This window comes from Passer domesticus, chromosome 28 (assembly GCF_036417665.1).
Source record: "Passer domesticus isolate bPasDom1 chromosome 28, bPasDom1.hap1, whole genome shotgun sequence".
Classification (NCBI taxonomy): domain Eukaryota; kingdom Metazoa; phylum Chordata; class Aves; order Passeriformes; family Passeridae; genus Passer; species Passer domesticus.
Window position 1 is genome coordinate 4,341,835 of NC_087501.1, and position 18,872 is coordinate 4,360,706.

The 18,872-nt window shown below is 50.8% G+C and overlaps 1 protein-coding gene across 1 annotated transcript; it reads right to left on the bottom strand.

Moving 5' to 3' along the window:
- Positions 1-9,709: 9,709 nt before the first annotated feature.
- On the bottom strand, positions 9,710-18,583 carry STC1 (stanniocalcin 1). The gene is given in 5 exon segments (XM_064400479.1): positions 9,710-10,115; positions 13,790-13,959; positions 13,961-14,002; positions 15,399-15,541; positions 18,076-18,583. Coding segments are annotated over 5 exon segments (1,107 nt in total). The 5' UTR covers positions 18,557-18,583; the 3' UTR covers positions 9,710-9,844.
- Positions 18,584-18,872: the final 289 nt, after the last annotated feature.

Here is an 18,872-nt window from a genome sequence, read left to right on the forward strand (position 1 = left end):
AGGGACCCTTCCCAAGGGGCTCAGACCCTTCCCAGGGGGACCAGACCCTTCCCAAGTGCCATCCAGGAGGGATCAGAACATTCCCAAGGGGCTCAGGCCCTTCCCAAGTGCCATTCAGGAGGGATCAGACCCTTCTCAGGGGGACCAGACCCTTCTCAGGGGTCTCAGGCCCTTCCCAAGTGCTGTTCTGGGGGGATCACACCCTTTTTAAGGGATTCAGGCCATTCAGGGACCCTTCCCAAGGAGCTCAGACCCTTCCCAGGGATCTCAGACCCTTCCGAAGTGCCATCCTGGGGGGACCAGACCCTTCCCAGGGGGACCAGACCCTTCCCAAGTGCTTCCCAAAGCTCTGGGCAGAGATGCTCCCTGGAATTCCTGGGCAGGAGCCTGGCGGATCCGTCCCCATCGCCGCCCATCCGCTCCCTCGGCGCGGGGTCAGTGCGGTCGCTGCTCCCCAGGGCCATTACCGCTCCTAACCAGGTTAGGTGGGACGGGCAGAAAGCGCTCCGGGGCGGGACGGGAGCGTTGCCATGGCAGCGGCACCATCCCGGTGTCGGATTTCGGGAGATGGCACCATCCCGGTGTCGGATTTCGGGAGATATCGCCGGGATGCATCAGGAGCTGCGGCGGCGGAGGAGCATCCGAAGCCCTGGAAACTCGAACCCGCCTCTCAGGAGAGCCAACACCCCGCCAGCGCTTCGGTGCTGCCGGATTTGGGGTTTTAAGCGGTCAGGAGTGAGGGAATAATGGGAATATTGGCACTGGGAATATTAGGAGTTAATGAATAAAGGGAGTAATGAGGCGGTGCACGGGGGATGTGAGCACAGAGCTGTGCATGGGCACCTCCGAGGGGTTTGGGGATGCTCTGGAACAGCTGAAATCCAACTTGAAAGGGTTTTCTACATCCTCTGCTCCCTCCCAGCTGCTTTCTGTCCTTTTCCATCAGCAAAATGAAAGAAAAAGTGGAGAGGATGGGAGCGAGAAGGAGCTGCAGGGGGACCAGGGGAGGAGATTCCCTCCCCAGGGCTTTCTAATAAACATCGCGGGGGAAAAGAAGGAAAAACCCCAAGATTTCAGAATCCATGGGATAAAAATATTAAACTTTAGAGCATTTTCGTGGAGAACCCTCTCTGTGCCTCTGGGGTGGAGCCACTCCCCTGCCCTGCTGGGTGTCAGGACAAGAACCTGACATCTCCTGGGTCCATTTAATCTCTTTTCCCCCCAGTTTTTCCATGTTCAGCTCTTCCCCAGTGCTCTCTATCACTGATCTGTTCGACTGGGTGTGATTCCCACTTTTTAACCTATTATCCCTGGATTTTTTAGGACCTGTTGGAATCGGGGAGATGAAGGGGACACAGGGTTTCTCAGCTGCTGCTCCTGCGATTTCTGCTCCCCGCAGAGATTTTTTTGGGATGGACTCAAAGAGCAGAGCCCTGGCTGGAATCGTGAGCCAGCAGTGCCCTCTGCTTGGCCAGCCGGGATCTGCAGCTTTGCTTCTCCAAGCCCCCAGAACTGAGGGTTGGAAAGGTGGGAGAATCCCCACTGTGTTCCTCCAGCCCCACATCGGGGCAGTGACGGCTGCGAGAGGGAATCGCTGATTTTTGGGGCTCTGCTGTGTCACGGGAGATAAAAACCAGCGGGGTTCAAAGCGCTCTGAGAGGGCTCGGAGTTATTTTTAAACGGGGTTTTTTCCGTGAAGCCTCGTGAATAATTCGGGTCGGGGCTGGTGGTGGGAGCGGGGTGAGGAAAGGAAGGGACGGGAGGTGCCGGAGGAGGAGCGGGGATGCTCCGGGGCTGCTCCGGGGATGCTCCGGGGATGCTCCGGGGATGCTCCGGGGATGCGGGGACCCGGAGCCGTCGGTCAGCAGGTGGCACAAGAGGCGTGGGGAAAAAAAAAACCAACCAAAAAAACCCACCCCCAAAATAAAACAAAACAAAACAAAATAAACACCCCAAAACCCAAACAACAACCCCCCCCCAAAACCACCCGGGATAAAACCCCCTGAGTGCTCCACCCCGCGGGTCCCTTCCAGTCTCGCCTGCGTCTCCTGGAAATTCCTGGCGGGATAAGGACCTGAAGTATCCCAAAGTCACTGAGGGAAAAGCACAGTTCTCCTCCTCAGAGGGTGGGTGGGCCTGGGATGGAATTCCCAGAAAATTTCCCCATCCCTGGAAATGTCCCAGGCCAGGCTGGACAGGGCTTGGAGCCACTGGAACATTGGGGGGTGCCCCTGCCCATGGCAGGGTGGCACAGGATGGACTCTCGGGTCCCTCCCAAGCCCAACCATTCCAGAATTCCACAATTCTGGGATTTCAAAGCCATGGCAAAAGTTCTGGGATTTGCATCCCGCTCTGGAACTCTGGCCACATCTGTTGGGTTTGGGTTTTGTTTTGCTTTTGGGTTTGTTATTTTTTTTTCTCTTTTTTTAATGGGAGATTTATTTAGATTGAGGAAAGAGCCCCTGGATTCCGGCCCGAAAATGTAACTGAAAATATCTGGATTAAATAAACTCCTAAACCCAGAATTGCTTCATTTCTGTCTCTCTGATGTCATCCCACGCTGAAATCTCAGGCATGGCCCAGCTTAAATCCAACCCCAGAATTCTCAGGGCAGGGGAAATGCCTCAGGAATTGTGGGCTCTTTGTGCCTCTCCTACACTACAATTCCAACACTGGGCTGGGAGCAACTTCCTGAGCAGGGATGGGAGACCTCAGAGACTGCTGGAGGTCAGACCAAAAAGGCCATGAATTGAATTTAAATAAAAAATATGCAAGAATCCTGGTGAAAGCCACAGCTCCAAGGAAAAGCTGGGATTGGCCAAAGGCTGCCAAGAGGAAGATGCTCTTTAAAACCACAAGGTGGGGAGCAGCCCATTTCTAGGGCTGGAAACTGCTTCATGAGGGTCAGAAATGAATCCCAAGGTTACGGATGCACAGAAATTTATGCCAAGATCAGGGATAGCTGGGAGAGCTGGAGCGTCCCAAGACTTCCAAACCAGGACTGGGCCTACTGTCATAGGTGGAGGTGGATGACCCAAAAATTGACCCTAACCCTAACCCTAACCCTAACCCTAACCCTAACCCTAACCCTAACCCTAACCCTCACCCTAACCCTAACCCTAACCCTAACCCTAACCCTAACCCTAACCCTAACCCTAACCTAATCCTAACCCTAACCCTAACCCTAACCCTAACCCTAACCCTAACCCTAACCCTAACCCTAACCCTAACCCTAATCCTAACCCTAACCCTAACCCTAACCCTAACCTAATCCTAACCCTAACCCTAACCCTAACCCTAACCCTAACCCTAACCCTAACCCTAACCCTAACCCTAACCCTAACCCTAACCTAATCCTAACCCTAACCCTAACCCTAACCCTAACCCTAACCCTAACCCTAACCCTAACCCTAACCCTAACCCTAACCCTAACCCTGAACTTAACCCTAACACTAACCATAAAGCATGACTTTAAACCTAAACCTAACACTAAAACACAAACTTAACACTGACCTTAACCCTGATCCTAAACCCTAATCCTAAACCATGAACTTAACCTGAAACTGCCCCTAAGCCTAAGCCTAACCCTAGTGCATGACCTTAACTGTAAACCTAACCCTAAACCATTACGTTAACCCTAACCCTAACTCTGACCCTGACCCTAACCCTAACCCTAACCCTAACCCTAACCCTAACCCTAACCCTAACCCTGAGCTTAACCCTAACCCTAACCCTGACCCTAACCCTAAACCATGACCCTAAGCCTAAGCCTAAACCTAAGCCATGACCCTAACCCTAACCCTTTTCCCTTTAAATACCCGTGACCACTTTGGTTTTTTAGGACATGAAGATCCCATCTGGAGCAGGAGAGGCTGGAGAGGGAAACAGGGATGCGCAGGAACCAGGGATCATCCTTTGGGGCCACAGTCCAGCTTATCCTGGACTTTCATTCAGCTTAAAAATCAAAATCAAAGAGGGAAAATAGAAAAAACTCCATCTGTGTGGAAATAATGCCATGCCCCCATGAGCTCATACCGGTTTGACTGGTTTTTCCAACTGCTCCGGGAATAAAACTCCTGGGTCTCTCCCAGGTATTTTGTGCCTGAGGTTCTCCAGCCTCTCTGGCTGGATCGGGGGGGGTCACAGAAAACCTCTCTGATGTTCTTTCCAACACCGATTTTGGCTTTTTTGGGGAGGAAAAGCCTTTGGAAATCCAGCTTTGTGCACTGAGGAAGGGCTGGCTCCTTGGAAAAGGTGGAAATTTATTGGGAAAAGTGACTTTTTGGGAGTCTGGAAGCAGGGAATCCTCCCTCTGACCCACCCAGCAACACAGCAGGGATGGAGCTGGAGGATCTGGTCCCGTCCAACCCAACCCATTCCATGGCTCCGTGGTTTTCTGGGATTTCCAGCCCCATCATCCCATAGGCTGGAGGATCTGGAGGATCTGGTCCCGTCCAACCCAACCCAACCCAACCCAACCCAACCCAACCCAACCCAACCCAACCCAATCCAACCCAATCCAACCCATTCCACGGCTCCGTGGTTTTCAGGGATTCCCAACTCCATCACCCCATGGGTTGGAGCTGGAGGATCTAGCTCCATCCAATCCAACCTATTCCATGGCTCCGTGGTTTTCCAGGATTCCCAACCACATCATCCCATGGGTTGGAAGATCTGGTCCCATCCAACCCAACCCAACCCAACCCAATCCATTCCGTGGCTCCCTGGTTTTCAGGGATATCCAGCCCCACCATCCTGTGGGTTGGAGCTGGAGGAACTGTTCCTTTCCATCCCAACCCATTTCATGGCTCTGTGGTCTTCAGGGATTTCCAGCCCCATCATCCCCTCAGTCCCTCAGACTAATTTTTGGCTGCTGCTTTCTACTGAAATTGATAAAAATATGTCAAAATCTCGGGGATCTGAGAATTCCCTGGCCAAATCTCCATTCCTCTGCATTTCTCCTGCCTTTTCCTCTGCTCCTCACCCATCTGAGCTCTCCTAGTGGGAATCACCTCTGGATCTGGGTGATTTGAGCTTTGATTTCTATTTTTAGCAACTCCATTTCTTTTATTTGTTTAACTCCTTCCGTATTCCCGCTCGGAATGGCTGAATCATGGCAGCAAAGACAATATCCTTCATTATTTCTGTGGGAGTTTTTGTTGTCCTTCATTTCTGTGGGAGTTTTTGTTGTCTTTCATTTCTGTGGGAGTGTTTTTCCCCTGCTTTTTCTTTTTCTCAGTTCCTGGGAGGCAGGAAGGGAAATCTGGTCCTGAATTTCATTCCCAGCCCTTTGGAAGTGTCGAGGATCCCACTCCTCCTTCCCTCCCCTCCCTCCCAAAGCTGGCAGGAAGGGTGAGGACTGGGAAAATCTCAGTTGGTTTTCCCTTTGTTTCGTCACAAAACTGCAAAAACCCTCACGGACAAGAAAAGAACATCCAGTCAATCCTTTGGATCCTGGCCAAATCAAATTCCCGGGGTTTTTTCCAGGGGAAAATCAAACAGGATTTGAATGCTTCCCGAGCTCTCCGTCACCACCGAGCCCAGATTTCCTTTTCCAGGACTCTTTTCTTCGTCATCAAGGTGAAATTTCCTTTTCCAGGACTTTTGTCTTAGTTAGCAAGCACAAATTTCATTTTCCAAGACGTTTTTCTTTGTCACCAAGCCAAAATGCCCTTTTCCAGGACTCTTCTTCATTATCAAGCAGAGATTTCCTTTTCTAGCACAATTTTCTTCATCACTGAGCCAGAATTTCCTTTCCCAGGATGATTTTCCTCCCAGTTTTCCCACCACAGAGCCGAGGTCGATCCAACCCCTCTGCTCCTGCTCTTTTTTTGGGAATTCAGCTCCCTCCATTACCAGCACTGACCTAAATGTGTCCATTTTATTCCCAAGTATTAAAAATTTGTCAAAATTCTGGAATATTGTCAAGATTGGGAGCTCCAGGTAGAAGCACCCAAGGGAATTTCCAATGGTGCCAATAATGTCAATAATTATAATAATGGTATATTAGTATTCATTATCATTAATTATTTTATTGTAATACTTATTTTAGTCATCTTAATAATTTAATTAATTGATTTTATTAATAATGATGTAATGATAATAATTATAATAATAATTATAATGATAATGATTATTATAATGAAAATGTAAATGATTTTACACTACACTAATAGTGCAGAGGGTGGGATGAGTTCAGCTTTAAGATCGTTCCAATCCAAACCTTTCCATGATTTCAGGGCAAGAAATCTTTTATTAATTCTCTTCTATTTCCAGTATTTATTCTTACACTCTCACGGGAAAATTATTCTTTAAACTTCACAGCACCTTTTGGAGCAGAGTTGGAATTAAGATCCCACTTTTCCTCTGCTGATTATTAAATGTATTTTGATGTTCCAGTGGAAATCTGAGATTTCCTGACTGGATAAGATGCACATGGAAATCCAGAATCCAGGTGTTTTATTTCCCTGCAGGGTGTTGCAGCTGCGCTCATTAAAAAGTGCTTCTGCCTTAATTAGTAGGGTGAATAAAATGCAATTACCAAGCCAGGCCATAAACAGCCAGAGAAGATAGCAGGGCTCTGATGCTCAATCCAAGGAAAAAAAATGATAAAATTTTATTTTATAAAAATAAAATAAATTTATCCTGCTGCCATCAACAGCCCAGTAAAGAGTCGGACACCGAAATCCTTTAAATCTGACTTTTTTATTTCATTGCAGAAGAAAATCCAACGTAGGCCTCATTACGTTATGCATCTTTAATTATAAAAATAAGCAAAGAAAATAACTTGCCTCTCTCTCCTCGCTATGATATGTTTCAAATAACCTTTATATGAACACACGGAGCTTTACAAATGTCATGGAAACAATAAATAAGGACATATACCAGATATGCTCACTGTTTATTCCAGTACTCAGCAAAAAACCAAAACCCAAAACCCCCCCAAAACCCCCAAACTCTCTCCCTTTTCCCTTTTCTAGGTCTCTTTAAATTATAAATACAAATAATGCAAATTTATAATGGCACAAAAACGTCTAAAGTGCAAACAAACCACGAGACTCATGCAAACCTTCCCAGAGAAGCCCCTCCCCGCCCCGAGAGAAGAAAATCCTTTTGTGAGACCAAAAAAACGAAGCAGAGGTGAACTCCAGGGTGAAATTGCTGGACTTGATCAGGGGGGTCATTCCCCACCCTGAGGGATCTCTCACACCCAAATCCAAACATTTCCACCATCCCCAAGGGATGGGAAGAGCCCCCAAATCCCCTCTGCTGAGCAGGGAGAGCTGGGAGTGCCCAGCTGGGGTGAGGGAAGGGATGAGAGATCCCAAATTCCTCCCTGCTCCAGCACAGGGACACAAGTGGCCTCAAAGCAGCTCAGAAATGAGGAATTGGCTCTTTGGGACACGGATGGCACGGGGGGAGTTCCCTGGGGTACCAGGGGATGATTCCCTGGGCACCACAGCAAACCCCACCAGGGGGAATCACCTCCCCCCTCCTCTTCCCACCCATATTCCGAGACAAAGTTGGAATCATTGCTGGAAAGGGAAATTTCATTACGGCACCCCAAAAAAAGATGGGATTTGGGAGGCCCCAAATCTGCTTCAGGTGCCTTTTTGGGGTTGCAGAGAAGTGGGTGGGTGGAGAAGCCACTTTCCTTGCGGAACGTCCCTGCCCAGGTGTCCTTGGAAAGCTCCTGGGAGCTTTGGGATCCCACAGTGGGAGCTCTGGAGCACCAGCAGAGCCTCCCAGGTGGGGTTGGACACTGCCCCGAGGCAGGGAAAGACTTTTTGTGACCAATTCCCAAATAAAAGCACGGACTGGATGCACAAACCCTGGTGGAATTCCCTGGCTCCCAACAACCGCGGGCTGGGAAGTCAGGGATGCGCTCCTGGGATCGATTCCTAAATATAATCCCAATTTTAGGGTTGGGATATTCCAGAAGCTGTTGGTTTTCACCTCTCAGAACTTCTTTGTGTTGGCCTCTCAAGCCCTGCCTGATTCAGGAAGCAGCAACTTTGCATGTCCCTTGCCCTGCACGGCTCCATTTGGAGTATCCCAAAAAAATTACAACTTCTGATCCTCCACTGATGTCAGCAATAATTTTTTTGCTGCTTCCAATTCTCTGCCAGTACTTCTGGGCTACATTTCATGCCACTGCATCTGGTTTCGATATTTTAGCAGCAAGTTCTGGTTTAAAGGCTTTGTGGTTTCCCAAACAACACAAAAAACCCCAAAATTATATTGCTTCAGGTTTCCATAAGAAAAAGAGATCCCTCCTTTAACAGCTCTCCAACACTCTGAGGCAGAGTCTCCCACTCTGCAGGGACTCCAAGGCATGCATTTGGGATTGGCCTGGTGGATCCCACACCACAAAGGGCATTTTTGGGCTCACCAGGGCCCGGCTGTGGTGGGGAGCAGCTTTGGGGTCTCCAGCTCTGCTCCTCTTCCCAGAGCCCGCTGAGGAGGAGGAGGAGGATGGAGGAAAGGCAGCTCCCAGAGCATTCATTGTGCCCTCAGCTTTCCTGCTGGAGCTTGAGGGAATGATGGATTTTCCCTGCCTTTCCCCAGAAATCCTGCCGGGAGTTTTGCCCTGTGAGATTCCCAAAGGATCTGACAATTCCGGAATTCCCAGCAGCTCAGCCCTGGGTCTAAGTGCATTTCCTGGCAGCCCTGCGGGGACAGCACTGACCAGCCTGAACTTGGGTTTTTATGGATTTTGCCTCCTTTTTAGCTGTTCCTGGTCCTGCGATTCCCACCCTAAACCTCTCCCCTCTGCCTTTCTGAAAAGGCCACAGAGTGGAATGCGAACTCCTGACAGAGGTGCTGCTTCCAGGGAAAAGAAAGCAATAATAATAATAATAATAATAATAATAATAATAATAATGAAAGAGTTGACTTACAAAACTCAGTTTAGGCAATAAAGTTATTATGTTCTGCTCCTTTGAAGCAGACTCTGGTGGAGTTTATGTACAGTACAGACAGATTTTAGCACTATTTATACCACAGTTAGAGCAAGGCCTTTAATACTCTAATCTTAAGACAGGCTTTGTTTCTGTTAGGCTTGGTTTAAAGCTTCAGGCAGTTAAATACAGTACAGAGATGTGAGCTTTGAAATACAACGCACGATTATGGGACCTCCTGACCAGCTCCAGCCGCATGGTAGAACACGTCCCTCTCCTGCTTTTGGGGTTTGTGGGTGGTTGGAACTCATTTTGCACCGTGGTGCCAGGTCCTGGTGACTAAACCATGCAGGGAGTTTTGTAAATCCCGACTTAAACGTGTTCACAGCACTTTGCTGGAAGGATTGGGACCGAGGGTGACACTACAGGACCAGGAAGGTGACATCCATGCTCGTCCATGGCCAGCACAGATTCATGACATGAATTCCACGGATGTTTTTAGGATGTGCGAGAGTTTTTAGTGCATCTTTTGTCACCTGCAGGAGAGGACGGGCTCCTCCCCTCGGTGCCGAATCTCCAGGCCTGGGTGGTGTCAGCACAACAGTCTGGGACAAAACTCAGCCTCCAAACGTTGGGAGTTTGGTGCCTGAAGGCCTGGCCACTGTAGGGATCTACTTATGACTAAGATTTTTAGGGATAACAGATTTTTTTGTGGGGAAGAGAAGAGACAGAGCCGTCTGGCTGGCGGGAAAGCCGCGACACCGAACACAGACCCATGCAGAAGTGCCGTTGGAGAGGAACAGAAAAGATGAACTAACTAAACGAGCCCTAAGGAACTAAACCCAGCTCCTGGGGGCTGAAACACCTACAGTCCACTGGCTTTGGGTGCAGCACTCCTAGAGCAGAGCCCTCAGCTTTGGTCGTGCTCGGCCTGCCCGCCGCGGTCAGGCGCGCTCGGCGGAGCCGCGCTTGGCGTGGGCGGGCGTGGAGCCCTCACCTCGCAGGTTCCTGAGGAGCAGCTTCAGCTTCTGGGGCTCCGAGAGGCGCCGGCGCAGGAGCTCGGCGCGGGGGTGGCCCTGGGCGCAGTGGTCGCTCTGCAGCAGGTGGAACAGGCTGGCCATGTTGGGCCCCAGCTTCTCCATCAGGCTCTCCTTGATGGTGCTCACCGTGTCCTCGTCGCACTCCAGCAGGCTCCTCACCAGCTTGTTGTAATACCTGCAGCAGAGGGAGCTCGTTAGGCCACGGTGTCACCCCGCCAGGTGACAACACCACGGGAATCAGGATTTTTAACTCAGCCAGAGTGTGTTGGGAATTGATTTCGGTTGGTGTTGTGGCAGAATTTTTAAGGTTGGGAAAGGCCTCCCAAGGCCAAGTCCAACCTTGTTGTCACTGCACCCAAACCCCCTGGGTATGGAGGTGCTGTGCCCCTGGCACAGGGAAGGAACACCGTGGCCAAAATTCTGATTTAATTGCCCTAAACCAGCAGCTGCCCCAGCTCTGGGAGGTGAGGGGTGAGCACAGGGGGTTTGGAGTGATCCTGGTGGATTGGGAAGGTAAAAACGAGGAGCTGAGAGATTAGGGATGGGTTAAAGGGTGTGATTTACTCTCTGCTAAACACCCGAGTTCCTGGAGCTTTGGGAAGGAAAATAATTGGTGTTGGCAACAACAGATCCTGCCGGGATCCCAGCCTGGCCTGGCAGAGCCATGACTGATCCATGCCTGTGGCACCATTCCCTCTTGTCCCTCTTTCCCTGCACAGTCCTTACAAGGCCCAGAAGGGGGAGAAGCAGCCCGGTCCAAGCCTGGCAGATCCCTGATTCCCTGGGGACAGATCCTTAGGACACGCAATCCATGGTCACTTCCAGTCCACACAGAGCCCCAAGCCAGGCTTCCCCTGCCTCCTCTCCAGCTGCATCTTCCCCTCCCAGCAGCCCTGGGCACAAATTCCGTGTCCAAGGAGCAGCCAGGAGTGGTGGCAGCTCCCTGAGAGAGAGAGAAGCCAGATAAGTGTTCCCAGGTTTGGCCTGGGAAGCTCTGGGGAGCTGGAGATAAACAATGATAGCCAATTATTAAAAACAACCTACAGGTGTTTTTCTAATATCTGTTTTCTTGTTATTCTCATAAGATTGTTTATAAATTGGTGTCTTGTTAATTAGCTGATGGTGTTTTAATTAAAGGATCAATCAGGTCCCCCTGCAGTGAACTGGGGTATAAAAAGCAATGGATTCTCAATAAATTGAATTATCTTTCTGTGGATGCCTGGGAGTCCAGGTCACTTTTTGTACGCTGACAGCATGGAAGGGGTGCTGCTCTGCATTCCCAGCCCTGCTGAGAATTCCTCCAAGGAATGCTCCTCCTCAGCCCCAGGAGCAGGGCTGGGAGAGCACCTGGCACCTCCCTGTGCCAGGGAACATCTTCCCAGGGAGACAAAGTTGGGAAAAAGGGCAGCAGTCCCACACTCGCTGGGATTTCTGCCTGAAAGGACGTCGGGGAGCTTATTTTAAGCACTTTAAGGTCACGGTGACATTTTTCCACAGGAGCAGAGAGGAGAACAACCTGCAGGTGGAGGAGGGGAAGGAAGAGGGAAATGAGAGTTCCCATTCAAAACCCTTTCCCAACTCTCAGCCGTGGCCTTTGGAGCAGCCAGGGGAGGTCAGGTGAGGTCAGAGTCTGAGCTGCACAAAAGGACCAGGCTCTGGCTCGCTCTGAGCCCGGCTCAGCAGGGCTGGGAGCGAGCTCTGAAGTGGAGACGAGCAAAGCCGAGCCAGCCACACACCCGGCTTAAATCAGAGCCCATCCAGCCCTGAGGATTCCACACTGGGACACCTTCCCAGAGCTGGGCTGTGAGCAGAGACTTTCCTCCCCTGCTGCTCCTGCCCCGAGATGAAATGCAGGAAGATGCAATGACCTTTAAGGACTTCCCAAGTGGCACATTCTGATCCTTCGGGCCAGGGGCTGGGAAAGCAGGATGCTCGGGGAGCCCTCGAGCTGGGAAATCCTGCTGCTTTTGTTCCTCAACGTGTCACAATATCCTCTGCCTCGGGCTGGGGGAGGAGATCCCTGTGCCTCGGGAGAGGCTCCAGGGCTTGGTTCTCTCAGGAGCATGGCCAGCGCTGTCCAATGTCCCCATGTCCCCCTCCGAGGGCTGCTGAGCTCCACAGTCCACCAGTTTCACCTGGGCCTCCACAGAGCTGCCTGCTCCTCTCCCAAGCCTCCAGAAAACCCCTTTCGAAGGCTCCAATTTCCCCCACAAATTTGCCTGGGGGAAAGACACACAGGTTCCATTTTTACTCCACCCCAGTATAATTTTGCCTTCCCGATTTTGCCTTTTTCTGGATAGACAAGAAAGAATATCTCCATCTACAAGAGAGTTTTCCGTAATAGGAAATGGATCTCCACGATCCTTGTGGATCCCTTGTGGGTCTCTTCCAGCTCTAGATATTCTGGGATACTCTGAATCAATTTACGCTGGTTGATGAAACATAAAATGTATTTATCACCTGCACACCTGTCCTGGGACAGGTCTGGAGGTTTGGGATGCTCCTGGATCCAGCCAAGGCCACCCCAGAGGAGCTGAAGCCTTGGCCATGGCCAGGCCCAGACCCAGTCCTCTGGTTGCACTCCAGTCCCAGAGTAATTTACTCCAACCGCTCCAGAAGGTCCCTTTTATCCCAGTCACAAGACTCAGCACTGATTGTTCCAGGACTGGGAGCAAGAAATCCCTGCCCCTGCAGCGTGACTGCGCAGACTGCAGCAGCCCTGAAGCCTCCCTGTGTCCCCTGTCCTTGGAGGACGGGGACAGGGCAGTCCTGGCAGGGAAGGTGCCAGGCAGCAGCGTGACCACCCCGTCCCTGCAGGGACAGGAGACCAGGAGACAGCCCCGGGCTGTCCCCAGGGATGAGGAACACGGGGCTGGCACCGGGGGGTTCTGCAGGGTCAGGTGTGCTGGCTCCTTTCCTTTGTCCTGGGCTTTGCAGCAGTGTGGTGACCCGGAGGACAAGGATTCCTTTTCCAGGTGCCATGAGCCCCAGGAAGGGCATGGCTGCAGTCTGGAGAAGGGAATGGTGGCAATGCATGGAGAAGGCCAGGCTGGACAGGGCTTGGAGCAATCTGGGACAGGGGAAAGTGTCCCTGTCCTTGGGATGAGAGGGGGTGTAAGGTCCCTCCCCACCCAAACCATTCCACAAGTCTCTGAGCAGCTCTGAAATGCTCAGTGTGCCAGACATGCCAAATTAATCAACCTGTTTGGGATCCTTGACCATTACAGTGCACTGAAACAACAAAAAAAATTTAAACAAGCTCCAGGCTTTGGATAAGGGACGTCTGGATTATTTTATGATTCTCCTCTAGAAATTATTTTAAATGTATTTCCCAAAAAGAGAAATAAATATATTTCCCAAAAAGAGAAATAAATGTATTTGCCCAGAAATGGGAATATGTGTATTTCCCAAAATGAAAAACAGGTGTGTTTTTCTAAAAAGGGAAATAAATGGTTTTGCCCAGAGAGGGAAATAAATGTATTTCCCGAAAAGGGAAATAAATGTGTTTTCCCAAAAAGGGGAATATGTGTATTTCCCAAAATGGAAAACAAGCGTGTTTTCCCAAAAAGGGAAATAAAAGTATTTGTCCAGAAAGGGAAATATGTGTATTTCCCAAAATGAAAAACAAGTATATTTTCCCAAAAAGGGAAATAAATTAATTTCCCCAGAAAGGGAAATAACTGTATTTTCCAAAAAGAGCAGGGAGAATGCTGCTGAAGCTGGGCCGGGTCTGAGGAGGCCGCGAGCTTTCCTGGGCTGAGCTGTTCCAGGACCTGCAGGTGTTCCTCAGCTCGTCCCCCTCCTTCCCGCCTCTGCCGTCCCCCTCCCGTGTCCCAGAGGACCCCGTACCGGTTGGAGAAGTGGTTTGGGAGCTGCACCACCTCGGTGATGGCCTCGGGGTTGCGGCGGGCGATGCCGCACATGTCCAGCTTGCTGTAGCACTCCTCCTGCACCTCGGAGATCATCCTCTGGAAGGTGGAGCACCTGCGGATGGCCAGGAACACCTTGGACGTCACCCCCGTTGGCGATGCACTTCAGGCTCTCCTTCACGAAGGCTTTTCCCTGAAAATGGGAGGAAAAACACCTTCAGCTGAACTCCAGGGAATCCAAAGGAAGGAATGGTATTTGCAGGGCCCTCACACGAAGGAAGGAATAATGAATCTGACTCCATGTTCTCAGAAGGCTAATTTATTATTTTATGGTACTATATTATATTAAAGAATACGAAACTATGCTAAAGAATACAGAAAGGTTACTTAGAGAATGCTAAAAAGATAATAATGAAACTTGTGACTCTCTCCAGAGTCTGACACAGCTTGGCCCTGATTGGCCAGAGAGTGAAAACAATTCACATGAAACCAAGGAAACAATCACCTGTGGGTAAACAACCCCCAACCACATTCCAAAGGAGCAAAACAAGGGAGAAGCAAATGAGATAAAATTGTTTTCCTTTTTCTCTGAGGCTTCTCAGCTTCCCAGGAGAAAAATCCTCAGTGAAGGGATTTTTTAGAAAATATGAATGTGACAGAGTAGTGTTATGGATATCCACCAGGCCTGGTGTGCTAATTACCCTCCTGCAATTACAGACAGGGCAGGGAATGGGACTTGAATGCTCCCAGTTACTGCAGAGCTGTCAGTCTCAGCAGCTGGGATGCTCTGAACTCCCATTCCCAAAGGATTTAGGCAGTAGAATCTTCAGCCTGGAAGTGCCAGGACCAGAGATGGGGCAACTCTGCCCCACAGACTGATTTAACAACAATTTAATGCCAGCAGTTTAACACTTCTGGTTCAGACCCCAAGAGCCTTTACAAGATTTTAAATCTGTCCTTGGGAGGAGCACGGGGAGCAAGGGGCTGTGTGAATTTTGGGAGGAAAGCACAGAGGGGAAGGGATTTTGGCAGAGCACAGCCCTCCAATATTATCCCGTTTATTCTCCCTGCAGCCCCAGTCTGGCCGTGCATTCCCAGACCCAAACACTTCCAAGTCAAAGCCCAGCCCTGTGCCAGGTCACACAGTCAGGAGATTTATTTTGTTAGAAGAACATTTCTATTTCCTCCTGGAGAGGAAACCTTGCTCTCCACCCCACGGAACCCTCTGTGCCAAGTCCTCACACGGAGCAGGGAGCTGGTGGAAAAAGAGCCCTGGAGGACGCGCTCGGAGCCAAAAATGGGGGCTGAGAGGAGCAGCAGGAAGGGCTGCAGGGAGGGGAGGGTTAATCCTGCTCAAAGCACAGCTTAAATTAAGTCAGGCATTGAGCAGAACACTCAGCACGTGCTTTAGAACCCGCAGGACTTGTCAGGGGCATGAAAAGGCGGCTCCCATTTATTCGTGGCCGGGTTTTATTTTCGGCCGGGTTTTATTCTTGGCTGGGTTTGTTTCTGGCCGGGTTTGATTCATTCTGGGCCACGTTTGATTCCCGGCTGGGTTTGTTCCCGTGCCCCTCGTGCCCGGGCCGTACCTGAGTGTCGAATTTAGCCGCGCTGTAGAGGAAGGACTTGCAGATGTCGTACATCCCGTCCGTGTCGCACGTGGAGTTCTCCAGGCAGGCGAAGGCGCCGCAGCCCACCTGGAGGGCACTGTTCAGGCACCGAACCACCTCGGCTGTGGGACAGACACACGGCAACGTCAGCACATGGAGAGAGAGCCCAGCTCACAGCCAAATCCTGCCCGGCACCGCGGCGAGGCTCAGACCCTCTCTGATGCCCCAAAATCTGCCTGGGAGAGCTGCTGCTGGAGAAGAGAAGGCTCCAGGGAGACCCCAGAGCCCCTTCTTGTGCAGAAAAGCAGATTATGAAAAAGTGGGAGTGCAACTTTTCATATGCACGCTGCTAGAACAGCTGGGGTTGGTTTTAAGCTAAAAGATGAGAGATTTAGGTCAGATACTGGGGAGAAAATCCTTACTTGGAGGGCAGTGAGACCCTGGTACAGGGTGCCCTGAGGGACTGTGGATTCCTCATCCCTGGAAGTGTCCCAGGCCGGGTTGGAGCACCCTGGGATTGTGGAAGGTGTCCCTGCCCATGGCAGGGGATAGGATGAGCTTTAAGGTTCCTTTCCAACCCAAACCATTCCAGGATTCCATAGTTCTGTAATTCCATGATTCTACAATTCTATGACTCTGTAATTCCATTATTCTACAATTCCAGAATTCTACAATTCTCTGAAGACACAACCAGCACCCCAAAGGAACAGAAATTCCAGCTATCAAACCCCTCGAGGGTCACACACGGATTAAAAGGTGCAGCACCTCACAGTCCTTGCTGAGATGGGAGCCCAAATGTCCATGCCAGCCCAATTCTCTCTTCAGGCATTTACATCTTTATCCCAACTCCCTCTAGAGAAGGAGCAGGGATGAGGATGGGCCCGTGGAAAGCTCTGGGTGCTGAGGTCTCTTCCTTAGGGAGCAGCCTTGGGTCACAAAACCGCTGGAAAATGAGATGGAAGTGTTGGCAAATGCCAACAAGTTGGCAGGAAATGGCTTATTGGGAGGTATTTGTGCTTTTCTAAAATGCCTGAATTACCTAGAAAGAAGATTTTAGCTTGAGAGTCAATTCTCAGCACCCAAAAGAACCCGATCCAGCAAAAAAAACTGCCCTGGGAGCTCTCAGGTGTAGCCAAAAAAGGTCATTTTTGCTGAAGACTCGGGAGGGGAAGGGAAATTTGGGCAGAGAAAGTTCAGGTAATGCAGCTGCGGGGATAATTAAACCCCGGAGGCAGCGGCGCGGCTGAGCACGAGGGTATCCATGTCATCCCGGCTTTCTCAGAGCAGATCCAGTGCATTTTAACAATGAATCAGCAGAATTGCCACATGATTGCCCTGAAATTAGCCGGGATTAACCTTTCCGGGCGAGCCGAACATCTGTCCCCTCCCGCGCCCGGGCAAGGCACGTTCACTGCCTTTGCAGCTCATGTTACCAGACATTCTTGGGGAAGAAATGCGAAGCCAGGGTCCCCCACAGCCCTGAGGTGTGGGAAAAGTGAGTTTTTACTGGGAGAGAGCGCACCTTATTAAATCTAAGTTGCATCCTAAAGAGAATCTTTATAACCGGGATTTTTCCCGAAAAAAAAAAAAAAAGAAGAAATAATATTAAAAATTTTCCAATTAACCCCCGGTCGTTCCGCGCTCTTGCTGACGTGCCTGAAGGGAGGAATATTTGGTAATTCATCCCCTCCCCGGTTCATAACCTCCCGCAGCACGAGCCAGCCCCATAATTAGCTTTCCACAGGTTCCAATTAGAACTTCGCTCGCAGCAGACTCCGGGTGCGCGGAGCTCGGGCTGTTTTAGGCACGGTGCGAGAGGGAGACCCCACGTTTCTATAGCAACCAAATACAAAAGCAAATGGAGCAAACACCCCGCTCCAACGCCGCAGAGCCTTGCGGATCTAAAATAAGGCAGCTGTTAATGAGCTCCGAAGCGGAGCGTTAATATCTTTGCAGCACAGTAGAAGGCGGATTTTTAATTCCCATTGTTCCAGACAATGTCTCCAAGTTATCTAAGCAGCAAAGTCCGCACATCCAGGGCTCACTCGCCAAAGCAAAATTATTTTTTTTTCTCCATTGTGGAAGCAAGTTTGGAAAATGTCACCAATGTATTTTTACAGTGGCAGCTGCCCGATAGCGATCAGTTGGTGACAATCGCAGCGAGCAGGGGACAGTTTCTAGGTTACTGCATTCTTCCAAGTGGCGGCTGCCCCTCTTTGAACAGACAGATGTTCCCAGAACAATGGGGCAGTCCCAGCGCCGCGGATTTCATCAACTTCCTAAAAAGCAAGGGTTTAACACCAGAGCGGCGCTGCGTCGGGGAGGGGAGAGGGAAACATGCAAGCAGGGAAATCAAAATGATGAAAAGTGCACGGAACTCCTTGGGGAGCTGCGGGAGGAGGGGAGAGCCTGGATCGCATCCTCGCAGCGCTTCCCTGCCCCGGCTCCGACAGGAGATTCCTGCTCCAGCTCTGCACCAGCAGCTCCTGCCAGCCCTGCAAGGAACATTTGTGATGCCAGCCGGTAAGTTTATAAGGGGAAAAAAAAAAAAAAAAAGGAAAAAAATGAAAAAGAAGAAGAAAAATCAGCAGCAGAGAAATCTGAGACAGTTTAAGGCACCGGGGCTGCGGCTCCGAGCCCTGCTCGCTGGCGTTACCTGAGTTCTGGGCTGCCACCCGCGCTTTCCTGGGGCTCACAGAGTCATTCTGCTCAGCTTCGTAGGATGCGGATGCACTGATCAGCAGCAGCAGGAGAAAACCAGACTTTAGGAGCATTCTTTGACAAGTTTCCGCTAAGTGTGGGGTTGGGTAGGGTTTCTTTTTTTTTTTTTTTTTTTTTTGGGTGGTTGATTTTTTTTTTTTTTTGGATGTGTGCGCCTCTCCTCTTCCACTCCGGCTTGAGCAAAGACGTGGAGCTGGATACGCGCTCGCAGGAGGGAAGGAAGGAAGGAGGGAGGGAGGATCCTGGCGAGCCCGGGATGAGCGCAGGGATGTGCGGAGGATCCGGGTGGCCCCTCTGGCTGCTGCTCGCTGGGGGACCGGGAGCTGCGAGGGTTTTATAGCCGCCCTTATCGGTCCCCCCCGGGCTGCGGAGCCAATCGGTGGCGCTGGGCAGAGCCAGGGGAGGACTGGACTCATTCAAGCCCCGCAAAACTGCAACTTCACAGGAAGAATATTTTCCAGCCCATTAAAAGTACCTGCCAAAGAACAATGAGCGAAAAGTTCATCCTTGGAGGAGCGGTGGGAAAGGGAGGGGATGGGGGAGGCGGGGAGGGTTCCTATGGATCGTGGAGCTCGAGGAAATAACAGCGCCGTCCTAAAGCGCCCCCACCCCAAAAGAAAATCACCTGCCCTGTAGGGAAAGCTGCTCCCATCCGTCCGGGAGCGACCCCGGGCTGGGGGCGGCTCGGAGGGGGAAGGGGCGGCTTTGAGGGCTCGGGGATGGGGGTGGGGA